Source organism: Camponotus vicinus, unplaced genomic scaffold, assembly GCF_025532165.1.
Source record: "Camponotus vicinus isolate PSW18456_S1 unplaced genomic scaffold, iyCamVici1.0 SCAF_6, whole genome shotgun sequence".
Lineage (NCBI taxonomy): Eukaryota > Metazoa > Arthropoda > Insecta > Hymenoptera > Formicidae > Camponotus > Camponotus vicinus.
Window position 1 is genome coordinate 4451457 of NW_028141978.1, and position 18541 is coordinate 4469997.

Consider the following 18541-nt stretch of genomic DNA (forward strand, 5'->3'; position numbering starts at 1 on the left):
TCCGTCATTTCGATGATCGAGCACTCGGCGGTCGCGCAGGAGTTTTCGCGATGACGTATCGGGGAAACGAGTGGAGAATTTGGCGGATTCATTTTTCATAAATTCGAGATTCTTCATCAATTACACGAACATTCTTTAATTCCATCGAGTTGAAAACATTTATTCTGTAAATTGACCCTTCATATTTCGCAATTATTACACAGCGATAAAATTCAATATTTTTAGATATTGCATATCTGTTTTGTATCGATGCTGTATACAAATTCGAGATTTTCCATTCGTTTCCCATTTTTATTTTTTTTTTGTCATCGCAGGAAATATTTCCTTTTCTTCCCTCTATTTCGAAATATATCGAGATCTAAATTTACAACAACACGTACAAATAGAAAAAAGAAGAGGGAGAACAAACGGATAGTATGCGAAATGTCATGGTAACGTTCGCGATAAAAATTGTGGGGCGGTCACAGGAATGAAAGAATTTTAAAACTCACAGCGAGAAAACGGAATAAATCTGTATGAAATGTATTTAAAGTCAAAGGGCGGAAAACGCAGGTTGAGGGATATGTCGTCGCGGGAGTATTTTAGAAGAGATTCAACTATATCGTTCTCTCGCGGTTGACGTGTATTTGAATATGTAACGAATCTAAACGCATGTGCGATTACTTTCTCGCGACAACTATGTTTCATTTGTATTTCGCGACTCGTTGATCTTACTAGGAGAGAAGACACACAACAAAATATAATTCTATCTACAAATATCACAGATAATTTTTTAAGCAAATTAAAACAAATTATATTAGTTGCAAATTCGAAGAATGTGCTCGGTTCTTGTAAGATGTTACAAAATATATGTACACATACATGAGATATGTAATTATTCAAATATTCGATCTGTAATTTCATCATTTCATTTTTTAAATTAATTTTTTAACTTTAAAACTTTTAATTTTTTATTTAATTTTTTTTTAATTTTTTACTTTTTTAAATTAATTCTTTAATTTTAGAAGGATTAAATTAGTACATTAATTTCAGTATATATTTGATAGAAAATATATACAATATATTTATTTATTATATTACTGTATGTGATTCAACAATTAAAGTCTTTAAAGTATCTAAAATATTTCAATTAACGAAAAACTAGCTGGAAACTAAACAAAGAATCCTGGATTAATCCCGACAATTCCGGGAGACACGTCCTGTATCGAGCGAAGCACGCGGCCCCTCGAAAAAACGATGCACCCCCACGTACGCCGCCCTCGCATCACGCTCGTCGTTACTTTTCATTATGCACAATGTGCATAGAGAAAGAGACGTGGACATTTTATTTATCGTAGGGACACGCGCGCGCCTGGGTCCCTACTCATTCACCGGCGTCCCTTTCTCGTTCTGTGCCTTTCCCCTCGGCCGCTCCCGGGCCATCCCGCCCTTTTATCCTCTCGCAGCTTCCTGGCCGGTCCACCGGACGAGACAATACGGGCGCGATACATACAACGACAGAAAGAACACTTCTATGCCTCTCTCTCTCTCTCTCTCTCTACGTTTTTATATCCCTCGTATCTTTTTCCAAGGGCCGTCTGCTGCGGGAGGGTGCGCGATATCTCATCGGGAGAATCTCATTGTCTCTCCCGACGTACATTGATATCTATATGAAGTCAAGGCGTTGGCAGGCGTAACGACCCGTGTATCATCATCGGTAAATAATCCGACCGCAGACACGTACGACCCCTCGCGATCGCCTTCTATTTATCGTGGAAAAGAAAAGAATTTGTAGACCAAATTTCTCTCTTGTATAAAAACTTATTTTTCGCTGAAAGCAGAGCATTTTCCTTTTGGTGAAAATGTTGCCCGCCGCGAAAATTGCAGTGGCTGGCGAATGACAATAAATATAATGAATAAAAGAAAATGAAGGAAAATTAACGAGAATCGTTCGCAAAGACCATTATTTCCTCAGGATCGTTATATACGTGTGTTCCCTTATCTAGAATCGTCCATCTTGCCTTTGATGCAGCTTTTCCATGAGCAATGTACAGTTCTCTTTTCCTCCTTCGTCCATTTCAAGCAAGGATAGAAAGACATATGTCATCTGAACGAATCCTCAAAGCGAATCGATTCGACTGGACCGAGCATAGACGCAGATCGCTTCGCGGAGATTCAACGTTATTGTTTCGAGGAGATGCATGATTTTATTTACGTAACGTTATCCCTTAGTTTCCTCGTTAAATTGATTTAGCGAATTTTTTTTCTTTTTTCCTTTTGAGAAAAATCGTTGCTATATTACTTGTTTAAGCGTCTCCATATTTTTCCTCTTGCGGGAAAAAAATGAATTTAAAAAAAATTAAAAACATATGATAAATAATAACATTAATAATAATAATAATAATAATAATAATAATAATAATAATAATAATAATAATAATAATAATAATAATATTATTATTATTATTATTATTATTATTATTAATAATTATTGATAAAATATGCTAAATTAAATAATACGAAATAGATGAAAGTATTTATATACATGATGAGATAAATAATCGCGCGATATAATAATTATATACGTGTATTATTGCAGAACGCAAATAAAATCCGCGTATATGTGTGATTATCGATCGTGATGATCGATATTAATCATTGTCTTCTCTTCGATGAATTTCACGCTACTTTATATTATTCAAGTCTACTCGAAATATCAAATTCGACATCTAGCATCTATTTATTCCGATCGTTCGAGATCGAATTTTTATACTTGTCAAAGTTTCGCGACGTACATGCAAAATGAATTTGTATATATATACACACGCGCACATTTTTCCGGCGCGATGTCTTTCCGTGTCATCGATTCGCAATCCCGAACGCAGTTTATGCCGAATGTTGCACTTAACATGGAGATAGTCTGCCGGTATACAACGAGAGTACATCGTATTATTTTATTGCGGTAATATGAGAAATTGGCACATCGCCAGCTTATTTATTGCGTTCTTTTTTCTCTTCCTCCTTCCTCGCTCTTTCCTTCTTTTATCTCTCGTTTAACCGCGGAAACTATTCTCAATGTTCTCGGAGTTCGGTGGTTTTTTCTCTCAAAACTTCTGCTCTCTCGATAGCATTTTAGCATTTATTTGTATTTTCATATATCTCGTCACAGGAATTATGTCTTTATAAATATTTTCTGTTATAAAATAAACGCGCGCGATATTTACTAAAAATATTAAATAAAAATCTATTTTTTTCTACGTATACAGGATATTCTGAAACCATCAAATTTTTAATAACAGATTCTCTGGTCGAATTAGAGCGATTTTTCCTGAGCAAAAATATCGAGGCATTAATAATTCTTGAGTTACAAACCCAAGATTGAAAATAAAGAATGTTCGCAAACTAAGCTTTGTGGAGTTGAAAAGCTAACGAAACTATATTCCTCAGTTAATTTTAGACGGAGTTTGCTTTAATAGAATTTTAAGTTTACAATCAGTTATACAAATATAATGGAAGAATGAAAGAAATTGGAAACCTGAAAAAAATAATGATCTCTCTCGATATTTTCGCTAAGGAAATATCAATTCCAAATTTCCAGGCCAAACTACTATTAAAAAGACACCCGATTGTTTTGGAAATACAACTTATATAATATAAATTATAAATTAAATAGGCTATATTTATGCAAATAAATTTTATATATGACATATTAAAAAAGAAAATTAACACATTAAAGTGAAAAAAATGCGACTGAAAACGATTACTGAACATTTTCAATCAACTCACCTCTCGCCTGGAATTACTGGTGGTCGGTGTGCGTCTCCCTCTGGCGTAGCCGGCGTCCATGGACCTGGTGTTCAAGGAAGCTTGCTCCTTCGGGTCGATGACCGGCGGGACACGATGAGGCGGCACCCTCGGCCTGTACTCCATAGTCCGGTTGTGACTCTTGGACTTGGGTGGTGTCATCATGGCACCTTGACCGATGTCCGAACAGCTCTCCTCGTCGGCCTCTTCGACGGGCGAGGGTGGTAACGGCGGGAACTCCATCACTTCGACGCTCACCTGCCAAGTAATAACGCGGTTCAAACTTCTTTTATGATATGAGAATAGGCCGATTTATGATTAGAGGGCTCGCTATCATCTCGAATTCATCTAAGTACCTGTGATTCCTCTGTTTCATTGCAAACTTTAACCGTCAAAAGAATTTGAAAGATTAATTATTCGAATGAATATTATAATGCCGTTACGATAATTGATATCGCGTATTGACCGATGTGTGATGGACATTTTGAAAGATCGGCTTCAAACAGCTTCGAGCTAAAGAGCTTGCAAATGCAAATTTCCAATGGAAACTAGTTTGACCCAGAATCAGTTAATCGATGAAGGACCCTCGTGACGATACGCATATGAATAGCCATTCAGCTGAATGATTGTTCAACAAGTTTGTTGAATATTTTCATCGATTCGTGCATTGAATCAACGAGGGTAATTCATAGCTGAACGATTCATGGCAAGCGCACGCTTACTCTCGAGGGGTATCTTTAGCTGATCAAAGATTATTTGTTATTCTTTACATTTTTAATCGAAATGCGAATACCTCGAGGAATCGCGATTCACTTGCTTCACTCGAAATTATTAATTACGGCCGTTACGTGAATAATTAGTTTAAATGTTTCAGAACTGAACGAACTAAGATTGTGTCACTAAATGTATTATACGATAAATTCTCTTTTTTGATTATTTTTTTTATCCGAAAATTCTTTTAATTCTTTCCAGATATTTTTATTTTCAAAATTAAAGAATTTCTAGATGCAACTTTTTAAAATAATTTTATTTATTGTGTGTTTTTTAATATCTTTTTCTTATACGATCAAGAAGACAGAGAGAGAGTTTTCACTTATATAACATTGTCATTTTTCTTACTACCGAAAATCACAATAAAGATTGCGTATTTGGTTGCTGAAGCATTGAATATAAAAAGATATATATTTATAGTACATTTGAAACATATAATTCATAATTCTCGTAAATATATTTTAAAATAAATATTTATCTGTTAAATAAAGTATGGTGAAAACAATTTTTCCTATTTAATATTGATTTATTAATCGTGGAGTCAATTTTTGCACAATATATGATAAAAGCAGGATCATATGTCAATGTTAAAAAATAAAAGTCACACGTTGACATGCATTTATCATATCTCTGATAACTACTAACTGTACTGACTTGATCAATGGCGGTTCATTGACCGCCTGCAAGAATAAAATTATCAAAGAGGAAAATATTCTTTCTTAAAATTTCCTTTAATAAAATTCCTCCCTGATATTCCAGGATAAAAAAGAAATTCCTGCCAAGTCCAGGTTTTTCTTTTCTCGGAAATTGGAAATTACGATATACATCGTATGTAATAAAGAATGAATCTTTTACTAGCCAATTATATGTGAAAATTAGTAAAAACGGATTCGCGTGAGAAAGAAGGGAGGATTCGACCCTTTAGTTACTTCTGCGTTTCATGATGAGAAATACGGTGCCGTTGCGCGGCATCGCTAATGGAATCCTATATTACAGAGCTCAATTTATATACGGGGTGCTCCGGTCTCAGCTGCTCGGCGCCTCCTCCACTATCACGGCGTATGCCGTATATATTTCCTGCCTTGCATTTTTCATGTAGATACACCTTAGTAGCTCTCCGCCGGAAGAGCGGAGTCTTTATTTCCGTTTCATATGTCTCTCTTCGTGTTTGAGCGACGTACGTGGAATAACAATAATTCGAAGTATTTAAATACGCGGTGACGCGAAACCGAAATTCCTCTCCTGACCCAGCGACCCATCTACCTACCTGGAACTCCGGATTCTTCGAGTCCTCCAGGATGGCGTCGATCACGTTCTCGATCTGCTTCTGATCGTTCTTGTGGCTCTCGATGCCATTCTGACGCAGTCGTCTACCAGACGAATAGACGACGTCGGCGACACCGTTTAATTTTCTCCGGTCGGCAAAGTCCGCGTCTGAGCTGGCTTTGGACGTTTCGGAGTCGGAACTGTATTGCTGTTGCTGCTGCTGTTGCTTGCTGCGGGATCTACCGTCGAAGGGACTGCCGTCGACCGTCACGGGTTTCCGACCTTCGTGTATCGGCGGTTCATTCTCGAAGCTGTTGCGCTTCGAGCTGTTCTGCCTCAGATCGCCATTTCGCCAACGCTTGTTCTCGCCGTATGACTCGCTGTTCCTCACGTTCTCGATCTCCTTGATCGCGTCGCTCACCTTCTCTAGTTGCCGACGGTTCTCCTTGAGCGCCTTCTTCACGATCTGATCCTCGATCAACAGATTCACCGGAATCTTGGAGGCTAATCGCTCGTCACTCGCCGCGGCCCCGAGTTTTTTCCTCACCTGCGGTTCGCCAGGGTTCGCCGACGATATGCCGATGTCCAGGTTAGGCGCTGTCGGCACGATGTTGCAATCTCTCGATCGGTCCAGACGCGAGCGATCCATTTGATCTTCTTCGAGCGGTGAGGGCGGCAGTCGCGGTAGCTCGATGTTGTCGCGTTCCTTGTCCTTGTCGGAGATGTCGGACGTTTCCTCCTCTTCCACGGTAATCTCCAGTTGGGCTCGACTGTTGGGATCGTTGTTGATTGCCGGCATCGATACGACTCGAATGAGATCTGGCGGCGGCACCGAAGCTGCAAATTCCGGCGGCGGCTCGTCCAGACCCTCGAGCTTGCCCTCCTTCAGCAGACTCTTGATGTTGTCGAAGGTGCTCGAGTATCGTTTCACATCCGACAGTCGGCCATCTTCGCCGTTCTCGAAGGACAGACTCTTGGTCTTGGTCGGTGTTTTCGGTAGAACCTTGCGTTCCTTTTTGCGGCCGCGTCTTATGACATACGTACCATTCTTCGTGAGTTCCTGCGGTCGTATCTGATCGAGATCGTTCGTGGACGAATCCGAATACGGCGAAATCAGATCGTCGTCGGTCGTCGATAGCCGCGGATCCTGCCAATCGTCGAAGTCGCGCAGCTTCGACGCGGAACCTACGCCTGGAACAAGTTCAATTCATATTTATATCCTATCATTTTATTTATAATTCCCGCAATAGATGCAATTTAATCGTAAAAATCTTTTTAAATTCTTATCTTTACAATAAATTTCTGTCAAAAATTGAAGGTTTTAAACCATTTAATTTTGAACAGAATAAAATGTTTTCCAATACGTCATGTGGCGCGGCTATAATACGATAAAATCATTAAAATATTCTTTCTTATAACTTTAATTTCAACTTTCTCAAACATTGTAACATAATAAAAATTGCCGGAATTATATTCAGCATAAAAAAAAACTAGAAAGAAATTACTCTCTTTATTAGATCTAGAAAAAGCCTTTTTCTTAAACTATGTAATTTTATAATTATGAAAAATTTCAGCGCTTTATTTTTTTTTTCAAAATAAAACAAGCAAGAGAGGAGCACTTACTCGAGACGTCGCTGCTCTTTCGTCGTCTTCTGCCGACGACTTTGGTACTCCCGGGCGCGTACAGGGGATCGTCCTCCAAGGACACCTCCCACGCGATGGAGTGTCTCTTGCTGATGGGCGGCGGTGGCGGCAGCAGTTCCTCCAGAGAGTCATCGGAGAAACGCTCCTCCTCGGACTGCGTCCTAAAGTCGGCCGAGTTGCGGGCGGAGAAGTCCGAGTTACGGGTGGAGAAGAGGTCGGAGTAACGCTCCTCGGAGCAGCGGTCGGACGTCGGCGCCGAGAAGCGCTCGCACGAGTCCGCGCGCGAATAGGAGACGAAGTCGAGGTTCCTTATGGAGAACGGGTCGGAGGTCGGCGCGGACACGTGATCGTTGGAGCTCGCGCTCGCCACCGCTATCGAGAAGTCCGAGTGGAAGCGCTCGTTGGATGTGGAGTTGGCGCGCGAGAAGTCGGACGAGTCGCAGTTGGCACGCATCGAGAAACGCTCGACGCTGACCGAGCTCGAGCGCGGTATCGACGACCGGCTCTCGGACTCGGAGTTTCTTGAAAATCGGCCCTCGCTCGAGTCCGAGTCGTTGCGACTCCGACGCTGCGCCGCCGACGACGACGCGTCCTTCGCGTCCGATCCCCTATTCATCAGCAGACGATCCTCCACGCTGCTCGACTTCATGATCTCGTGATTCTGCTGACGCTGCTGGGACGAGTACTTCCTCAGCGGATGGGACGTCGCGCGATCTCCTCTCTCGGGACTGTCCCTCTCGTGCTGCTGACGATTGTCCACGGCGTCGTCCAGGCAATCCTCCGAGGAGCGGCGGCGCACCTCCCGGTGCTTCTCCACCGCGCTCGGATTCGTTCGCGGTGGAATCCAATTGAAGGATACCTTGCCGTCGTACGGCAAACTGGCGAACTTGCTGGGCGGACTGGGTAGTTGGGTCAGTCGCAGCGATTCCACCGTCCCGTTCTCCCAACCATAGGGCCGCTGATGACGTGTCTTGGGCTGTCGAAATTCATTGGGAATTCGCGATAGAACGTCCCGAAAATTATTATTTAAAGTTGTTTTTTGTCAAGAACAGATTAACCGATCTTTTCTCGTTTCCTTGGAGCGTTTAATATTAAATATTTCCATGATTAAGCAGGTATATAATACAAATATATAACTTTCAGTTAAGATCTATTCAAAAAAGTACGTTGAAAAATTTGAGTGAAAAATAAGTTTTATTTTTTCGAAAAAGTTGGTTAATTTATTATCTGCATAATTACTGAAGAAAGCAATCTTTTCTTTCTTAATCTTTAACAAAGGAATTCATTGAAGTAAACAGCAAAAGGGATTTCGTTATTTCAAAGATAAGTATACAATTTTCCCTCTTATACCTTTGCAATCGACGCTTTGATGTTTTATCACAACAATTTCAACTTGCTCCAAAGAAACGCGGAAAATCCCATTGTAAATCACGATCTGCCCGTTGGAAGCTCCCCGAGATGTCTCTCATCGTTCATTCCATCCCGAAAGCGCATCTCGCGAGAGAATCCTCGATCGTTTATAGAGATCGGTCATGTCGGGCGCGATGCGGTGCTGGAGTGCTTCGATTTTACGCGATCGGCATCGTAAATCGACGTCGTTACGACGAGCACCGACGAGAAAGTCGCGAAATTATGAACGTCCAGGCGCCGATCCGCGGAATACGCGTCGTAAATAAACCAAGTTATCGGCGACAATCAAAGAGAAAGAGTGAAAGAGAGAAAGAGAAAGAGAAAGATGGTACTCACGAGGGTAGTTTGCGTGGTAACGGCGTTTCCATGCCGCATACTATCCTCCACCATCCACTGTTGCCGGCCGTTATTCCGCCGCTCCGGGCCCACGACGTTTCTCTTGGACGAGTTTCCCGGGGAAACCCTGGCCGACAAACGAGAGGAAAATAGGATAGAGTTGCAGTATTGTATCGAATCTCTAGCTATGGTGCGCGCAATTCTCGTAAAGCTGTCCGTAATTTAAACCGAGCACGTTATTTAGAGACGTTATTTGGAGTTAGTCGGCCCCTCGATACGTTTGTTTTTAATATCGAGTACACCGGGATAAGAATCGCCGGAAATCCTCAGCGCGGATTATCGATGTGTTGTCTCCTCGATGCTGCGACTTTAACAAACACGCTTGCTTTGCTAAACTGAACAAATCCTCTCTCGATGAAAGGACTTTGCGGAGTTCGCGATGTTTCCGGATGGCGCGGGAATGCCGAGCGTTTGCAAAACTCATATGACAATACGTCATCAGGGAGAGTCTGTGTGTCTGCGCCAAGAGGGTAAAGTTTTTTATCCTATTAACCTTCTTTCGGCATATTTCCAAAGTTACCAAGTTCCCGAAGAGGAACGCATAAATTCAAACAGCTTCCGCGGTCGAATAACGAGTCGATGAAAAAAGTAAGGAATAGAAAATAGCGGAATAAATTTAGCCAAAATTTGGCTTTATGTCGGTCAATCAATCTCTTTGTTTTTTTCTTCAGCAAGCATCAATATCAATCATCAATTCTGACATTTCAATAATGTAAATGCATAAAAAATAGAATTAAAAGATTATGATTACGATATTTTGATAGATTGTGTATCGATAAGCTAATTTGCGCAAATTAATCTACGAAAAATTAATTAATAAATTTACAAAATTTAATAAAATAATATTGTGCAAAAAAAATAAAAATAAAATATTTAAAAAAGAAGAGGACTGTTTCGTGTGAAATTTAATTTACAAAAGGAAATGTAAAATCCTTTTGTACAAAAATATTTTAATTAATATTATTAGATAGATCGAAACTCAAATTTAATAGTCGAACAGATTAAAATATTAAATATTTCATTTCATTTTTATTTTAATTCATTATATTGCAATCAAAATAAAATTCAAGCAAATCGGCATACAAAGGTAAATTAATAAAATACATTTTTAAAAAACATGCAATTTGACACAAAGGGATGAGCCGTGCGATTTTTGCGGGAGACATCTCAATCGCCGACCGTACAACGAGACAAGAAAAGAGCGAACGACGAGGACGACGTCGACGACGCTGAAGAGCGAACCAGATCGATTGACGCTCGACTTCCGTTTAGACGGCTCGCTTCCAGTCGATAAACGTCGCGTCGCCTTCCTGGCGAAGGCGCCGAGGAAAATGATGCCCCACGCGGAAACGCGATCCCCATCGTGTCATTTAATGTATGCAGTCAATCGTGTGCAATATGACCCGTCTTGACGACATCGCGATTCGGTTGCACAATTTAACCCTCTTGCGAAACACGCCATTCCCAGGCGAAACTATCGCCGAAGAATTTTCCTGACAATGAGTTTATGTTTTGATGGAGGAGTGTGTTCCTCGCAATACGATAATTAAATCTTCATTAATTTATAAACAGCGACGATACGATGGCACACGATTGCGAGATAAGAACGACAATTTATTTAGAAAAAAAGGAAGGAAATGATATCGCGAGAAAAAAAAATATTCGGACGCTGTGTAAAATTCGAGTGTTTTCCGTCGCGGACGCAAACAAAGAAGAAAAGTAAAGAGAATAAAAGCCTCTTTCGCGCAAAACAAGTTTACCGTCGAGACTTTACTCGCAAGAGAAAAGTCGCGCTGATTTTCTGCGTTGACGACGAGGACCGGGAAGAGAGAGAAACGTTTTGTCGGAATGACGAGCGTCCTCTACGGAGAGGAGAGGTTTCTCCGAGTAGGAGAGTCCGCATTTCGAGAGGATGGCGGAGCTTGAATGCACTTCGCAGACGTTTCTCTCCCGCGAATAGAACAGGTAATAGGCATGAAACGCGGTGATTAGGATCGACAGGTACAACGAGGACGCCATCGCCGTCGACGGCTTAAGGACTCTGCGCGTCTAACAAGAACAATCTGTGGCTTCGAAAGTCAACCGTAAATTGGAGAAACTGCGAATAACCTGCAGGCAATAGTCTGAGCTAAAATCTCTATAAATATCGTGAATCGAGAATTAATTTCAATTCTACACAAAGGTGATAATGTGTTTTATATCAAACTTCTCATATTTCTAACCCATAGTAATACAAGTGATTATTTTATTTTATTCGCATTTATAATTGGAAAAAATTTTAATTAGAGTATATAAAAAATATATATATTAAAAACATTTAAAAATTCCCTAAGTCTCAATAAAATTTCCATGAGAATTTGCTGATTTTCCAAAGAATAGATGTTTCGTATTAAATTAATTAATATATTATAACGAATAGGAAGTAAGGTTCGAATATAATAATCGAGATTGAAAGCAAGAACATTTTCTCTTCACTCGATTCTGCTTTAAGGAGCAATCGTCAGCGATTGCCAGCGAGTGCAGGTGCGTTTTATCGATGCAACCCGGTGGAAAAACGGCGAGAAACCGGCGGTGCTTGCTCGTTTACGGCGAAGCAAGTGGCTGGAAAATTTTCGCAACGCTCAGAAGTGGGTCTTCCAGGTACGCGACCGAGAACCGAACGTACTCCGTTGATGAAATCGACGCGGTAGTTTTCCGGAGGAACGAGCGCCTGCAAAAGGGAAACTCGCGTCGAGTGCAACGAGCTTCGCTCGACGACGTCGCTTCCGGTGCACTTTGCGCCGCCGAGGAGAATGCAATAGGAGAATGCAATCGCGAGTTATGCCAAAGTAGTGCGATATGGAAGAGGAAATGTAAGAGAAAACGGAACTTCTGGTCGCGAGAGGAGGATCAATCTTGTTTGAAATAATACCGAACAAAGTTGGGGACGATGATGGCCCGAATGGCGCCTGTTTCTGATGAAAGTTACGCTGGGAATTAAAATCGAAAGTACGAGAAAGCTCGGGAGATCGTCGCGCACGCGACAGAAAAGGAGGATTCTCGTTACGGAAACGGAAGTCCGTTTTCTCGTCCTTGAAACGTGAAGGGGACTCGCAGGTGTTCGAAGAGGACACCGAAAGAAATTTAAATGAACGCGGATCTTCTTCGCTTCGAGAAGAAATCTTCACGAGTTATCGCCGCCAGTTACGTGAGCGAAATTATCTGTAGCTTCTCGATAAAGAGCGACACTTATTCCGGGCGCGATTTCGCTCATCTAAGAATATCTCGAATCTTATAAACGCAATTTGTAAATTTTCATATCACTTTAGAGCGTCGCGCTGACATGCAATTTTAATGTCAGATCCCGAGTCGAAATTTTCCTTCTATTTTCAACCTCAATTTTCTCGCATTTATATAGATTCTAAAGGATTTTCAGACAGATTTAATTTATATAGAAATTAAGCTTCTTTAATTCTGCACCTTCGATATAAACAAGTAGTTTCTTACTTACAATTAGAAATTCAAAAAAGAAGCTTTCGACAAAATTATAAATTAAACAGTTTCAAAAGTAATCTAAAATTATAAATTAAACAGTTCCAAAAGTAATCTGCGTTTAAAATATCAAAGTAGATATTAAATTAAAATTGATATCAAAATAGGAGAAAAATATCAATTAGGGATTTTTTACGAATTCCGTACGACTTTCTTTTTATTTAATTATCTATAATTGTCTAAAAAATTAATTATATCTCATTAAATGATATTTTGGAAATTATATGTTATGGATTAAGATTTTGAGAAAATAAATTCAACTGGAACTTAATTAAACTGTAAGATTTTTTATTTAATATCATCTGAAATTGTCTATGCATTGAATAGTATATTTTCGTAGCAGACAAATCCGGTGACACGAATCGAGAATCAAATGAAATTCTATGGCAAGAATCTTGTATACGTCTATTGACAGATGAGATACACCAGGTCAAGTGTATGAAAACGTGCGACTCCGATGGCGAAACCGATCGATCGACACTCGACTTTCGACTGATTTGTTTCCAGTCGATAGACGACGAAACGAAGGCCTCTTGTCGGTCCTTTTGAACGAAGAAATATATTTTTCGAGGCGATACTTTTATTAAAGAAACCGCTATGTATTTTCGCGCAATTTACGCGGTAAATACATATTAAATATTATTTTAAATTTATTTCAATATTAAATTTATATTAGTTGTACTTTTCCGAGAAATGAATAAATTTAAATAAAGTTTCAAGTTTAAGTAAATGATTAAAAGATTTTAAGTAGATTATCTATGATTTTTAACGATTTTTAATTCATCTTCCAAAAAAAAAAAAAAACACAAAGAGATGTAAGACCACTCTTTTTCTTAAATGTGGAAAATTTGTTTTTTGCTAAAAACTGTCCAAATTCCGATGCTTTGTAAAAGGTACTTACATCGGCAGGAGAGTCGAGATGATACGTTCGGCCTCTTCCGGGGGCGGCGGAAATTCCTGCGTCGAGGAGACGCCCGCGAAATCCTGCGGCTCCGGGCAGTCCGGGACCGGGCGTAATGCTACCAATGCCATCTTCGCCTTTCGACCATTCATGCTCATGTAACCGTCGTCCTCGGATTGGTGTCCTGCCGGCACAAGTTTTGCGATTACGGTGAGTTTCTCGAGACGACAGACCCGAGACGTCGGAACGACTTAATCCCACCGAATGTCCTGCTTATCCTAAACGTCGGCGACTATTTCTATTACGATTCTTTTCGAACAGTTCTCAAAGGGAGAAGGAATTGCATTACCTTCGCGCTTTGCAATCCTGGAAATACGTAAACGTAAACGTTACCGTGCGATAAACCATCGGTGATATTTCAGAAACTTTCTTAAAAGCGCCTCGGAAATCGATCTGTATCGAGTCGCGATATCCCAGATTTGCGCGATATTCTTATTCTTTCAAAAGAACCGGTTGGATTGGTGGCTGGTAAAATTTCTGTACTCTTCATAAAAATTCTGTACTCTTCTACTTTAACGTTATTGCAATAAGACGTGGAGGAGGATGTGGATTTTCCCTGAAGAATCTCTCGTTAATCAGCCGCGATCGCTCGTAAAGGTGTACGGGTGCAGGGATGCCAATAGGATGTCGATTTGAATTTTCGATGAACCGTATACGAGACAGGCCTGCCCGGTTCCTGCCTTCCATCCTCTCTGGGAAATGTTACGTGCTTTCACGCCGATTTTCCGCGAATTGAATGGCAGACCGCCAACTCGGCAGGTTTATGTTGTACGTCCGCAGAAGCGCGAAGGGGTAATAAAGAGAAAATATGCACCCTCCAAAAGCCGAGAGAGAATGACGGCCGAGGATTCGAACAATCCACTGTCCAATAACACGTCCGACGATAATCTTACTCTCGTTGTCCGCAAAATGCGTTTCATTCACCTTTTTATAACTGTTTTACATTTAAAGGCATCATTCGATTTTCGAAATCTCAGACATCTATAAAAATACGATTCGGAGTCTTCAAAATCCTGCGGATAATTGTTGATTCAACGAATTATTTTAATCATTTGTATACGTAGGAGGTGTAAAAAAAAAGGAAAACAAATATATACAGGTTGTTCGGAAATTCAACCGACATTCAGATATTGTCGGGGGCACCATAAGAATCATTTTTTGCAAATGAATCTGGGGTCGGAAATGTGTCATTACATCGCTATGGCATACGGAGTGTTCGAAAGAGTCGGGACCTCGAAATATCACAAAAAATAGAAGTTTTACAAAAAATTGTTTCAAACAAAAGTTGTAAGGTGTAAAAAGGTCTATTTACTGGCGCCATGTGTTTGAGCTTGGATGGCGTCGCCAAGGTCACAACAAGGCCACCTTGAATTTTTGAAATGGAACCCTCCACTTTTTATTGCATATTCTTATAGCCCTTCTCGAGACCTTTTCAAAGCACTAATTTTACCAACTTTAAGTAAGCCGTTTCGAAGTTATTGAAGTTATAAAGTTTTTCCTGATAAGTCGACGACTGTAGCTATCGTATTATTATCCGCGAATGAAGGTAGAAGTGATAAATGATGGTAGATCTACTTTTATAACTGACCGATGCGTATGATATTTTGCGCCATTTTTTATTACAGACATTCGAGCAAATAAAAACCTTCATTATTTTGTAGACTTGAGTTTGTACTCCAAAGAGTACTGTTGTGCACTGTTGTTAAAGCACGTATCCGATTGAAATCATTATTTAGAAAATAAAGTATTTTATTTCTGATTTCTGATATTATTTCTTTCTGACCAAATGCGACATAGAGCGATACTCTTGGAACGAGTATGCTGACATGATTGCTGTTTATGGAGATAAGTATGGAGTAAATAGACCTTTTTACACCCTACAACTTTTGTTTGAAACAATTTTTTGTAAAACTACCTATTTTTTTGTGATATTTCGAAGTCCCGACTCTTTCGAACACTCCGTATGCCGTAGCGATGTAATGACACGTTTCCGACTCCAGGTTCATTTGCAAAAAATGATTCTTATGGTGCCCCCGACAATCTCTGAAAATTTGTCGGTTGAATTTCCGAACAGCCTGTATATATAATTTGTAAAAAATAAATACATAAAAGATATAAAGAATAGGAAATAATCCAAGGAAATATGCGTAAATTTAAAAAAATGATTAAAAATAATTAGATTAATTTCTTCCTTTTTTTGCGCATCGCTCAAATATTGGATCGATCCTTAGAATTGCGAGTCCATCGTGCAAGTTTGCTCCCAGTTCAACATGCACGGGGGAGTGCAAGAAAGTTAAAATCTTAGTTAAGGGTGACGAGTTAAATTGCACAAAACACACGCACACATAAACACACAAACGACTGCACGCGCTCCGAACGACTTTCCGCGACACAACTCGCGTCGGCATAGAACTTTGTGCTTCAAATGCGAGCCAGATATCTTTAGAGAGGCGGAAATAGCGTGCGAAGTTTTAGAAAGAGGCGTACTCGGTTGTCACTGGAAATTTACTATCTTCGCCCTGTCGATATAAAGCGGGTGTCGCTTCTTCCGCAAGTTCGAAGTGGATGCTTCCGCGGTGAAAATTTGTCGGCGGAGCCATCACGTGTCGCGATTCCCAAAGATTTCCCTGTTTCATGTAAAAACGACGGATTTTCAGTCGTACAACGGAGAGCACGATATTTAATTTACACATCGAGATTTAATATTTTATTCGCGATAATGGACCATTACGATTCGACGGCATTCGATTCGATTGCATTGTTCGTTGTTATTATCAGTAAACGATAACGAGCGATGTTTATCGCCATTTTACACCGGTGTGCTTAATTATTAATTACCAAGATAATAAATAAATAAATGTAATTACCGCAGTGTCGATTCGACGGTAACTTGCTGGCAGGATTGATACAAAAGCTTGCAATTTTCACGAAAATCGTGAAATCGCTAGAATCCGCGCAAATGCATGAAAAATGCGCTGTGTATCGAATACGAGCGTTTTCTCCACGCTTTTCGACTAGTTCTTTCGAAGGGTTTTTCACACACTATTCACGCGTTCAGCGATGAATATATATGTATATATTCGACGAGAAAAAAATTGACGGATCCTGTCAGCGGTCTGTCAGCTCGTCGGCGCGTGTTACTCGACTACTAGAGGTGAAATCGATTTTTGCGGCGATCAGACATCATCGGACAATTCTGCTGCAAAAGTGTTCGCTCGACATCGTGCAAAATCACGCGGAAGGAACGAGGGAGGTTGAAAATTTATGCGATATTTCTCAATAGCTCTCGCGAACGAAAGAGCCATAAAGGCGTAGGAAACTGCGTGGGAAACTGCGTGCTCGTGTGAAATAAACCAATCGCAGACCTTACGTGATGTTAATATAATGTTTAAATTTTCCCACTTTGTCTCTATAACGAACTTTTGATACATTTCACATGAGTTTATTCGTGTATACATCGTGAATTTAACATTCATTTGCGCGTAATTTGTAATCGTATTAAAAATTGTGAATTATATTACTTCGGATAACTTTGATTTTTCCTCGGAGGATTCATCTCGGAATGAAATAATGAATCTATATTAGATCGCATTAATAACTTACCACCCGCTCTCTATTATAATCGGGATTACAGGACTTGAAACCTTATGTACGTATATGATAGCAACGCTATATGAGTCTCGTGGGATTCTGCGGTCTCCGTGGACCGCAAAATTCTGAAATTCTATGCAGGATTGTCTTTGAACGATCGAAAATATGGAAGATGCAAATATCTACCATGAGCGATCGAAGCTCAATTGTCACACACAAATATAAAAGATTTCACGCTCAAAGGCTTTTAAATTCCAGGCTGTGTGCGTGTGTTTAAACAGCATATTATAAAATGTAAAAATAAATAATATACAAAATATAAAATATATGTGATGCTTGTGATTTTTTTAATTGCGTTGACGCGATCGTACTTTGACAGAAATGATTTCCTTCGCTTCCACCTCGACACTTTTTGCGCGAAGGAAGAAAATAAATAATGAAACATTAGAAAGGAAGGGGAGGGGTCCTCCCTTCGTGCGAATCGTGCCGTGGTTAATCGCTCTCGGCAAATACGAGAACGACGTTTGCAGAGGGCTCGGTCCCGCGAGGAAATAGAAGCTAGGACGGAACGATAAACGGGAAAAAGAACGTTACCTAAAGACGGACTCTCGTCGTCGGGCGTGAGGCCAATACTCGGTTCCGTGCTGCTGCCGCAATCCCCGACGCCTCCCCCGGCGCTTCCGTTCCCGCCGCCTCCTCCACCGCCACTTCCGCCTCCCCCGCCGCTGTCTCCGCCACCTTCGCCCTCCACCTCAACGTGCTCGTCGTACTCTGAGAGTACCTTGTCCAACAGCTCGATCGATCGTTGCACATCGTCACCTCTGGAACAAACAAAACGTTCGATTCTATAGAGATTATCCTTCTTCTATAAACAAAACGCGAGGATCACTTCCGAGGGAGAAATCTCGTCGCGATGCGCGCAATTTGCTCTTGTAAGACAAGCTGGTTTATTGTCGAGCGCTTGTCTTCCGATTTCTCGATACGGTTTCGTGATTACTATGAAATAAATGAAATGAAATAATAGGTCTGAAGAGATTTTTTTCTCTTAATTAAATTTAACAAATTATATTTTTACTCATTTCATCCTTTTCTTATCTCAAGTCGACATAAATCATTGGTATCGATAGCAAACTTTACACCATCCCCACATTCCCTTCTTTATATTATTATATAGTATCTGCACGTGTT

At 40.3% G+C, this 18541-nt stretch overlaps 1 protein-coding gene across 4 annotated transcripts in view; it reads right to left on the reverse strand.

Annotated features, from left to right (window-relative positions):
* The window catches only part of LOC145973441 (uncharacterized), a 197897-nt gene that overhangs the window by 32939 nt on the left and 146417 nt on the right, over positions 1 to 18541 (reverse strand). For all 4 annotated transcript variants that reach the window (XM_083102819.1, XM_083102818.1, XM_083102820.1 and 1 more), the window contains 6 exons: positions 17948 to 18174; positions 13703 to 13886; positions 9211 to 9337; positions 7444 to 8440; positions 5822 to 7011; positions 3766 to 4041 (listed from right to left, as the gene is read on the reverse strand). In XM_083102819.1, coding sequence (XP_082958945.1) covers positions 3766 to 4041; positions 5822 to 7011; positions 7444 to 8440; positions 9211 to 9337; positions 13703 to 13886; positions 17948 to 18174 — 3001 coding nt within the window. The remainder of the gene's footprint in view (positions 1 to 3765; positions 4042 to 5821; positions 7012 to 7443; positions 8441 to 9210; positions 9338 to 13702; positions 13887 to 17947; positions 18175 to 18541) is intronic.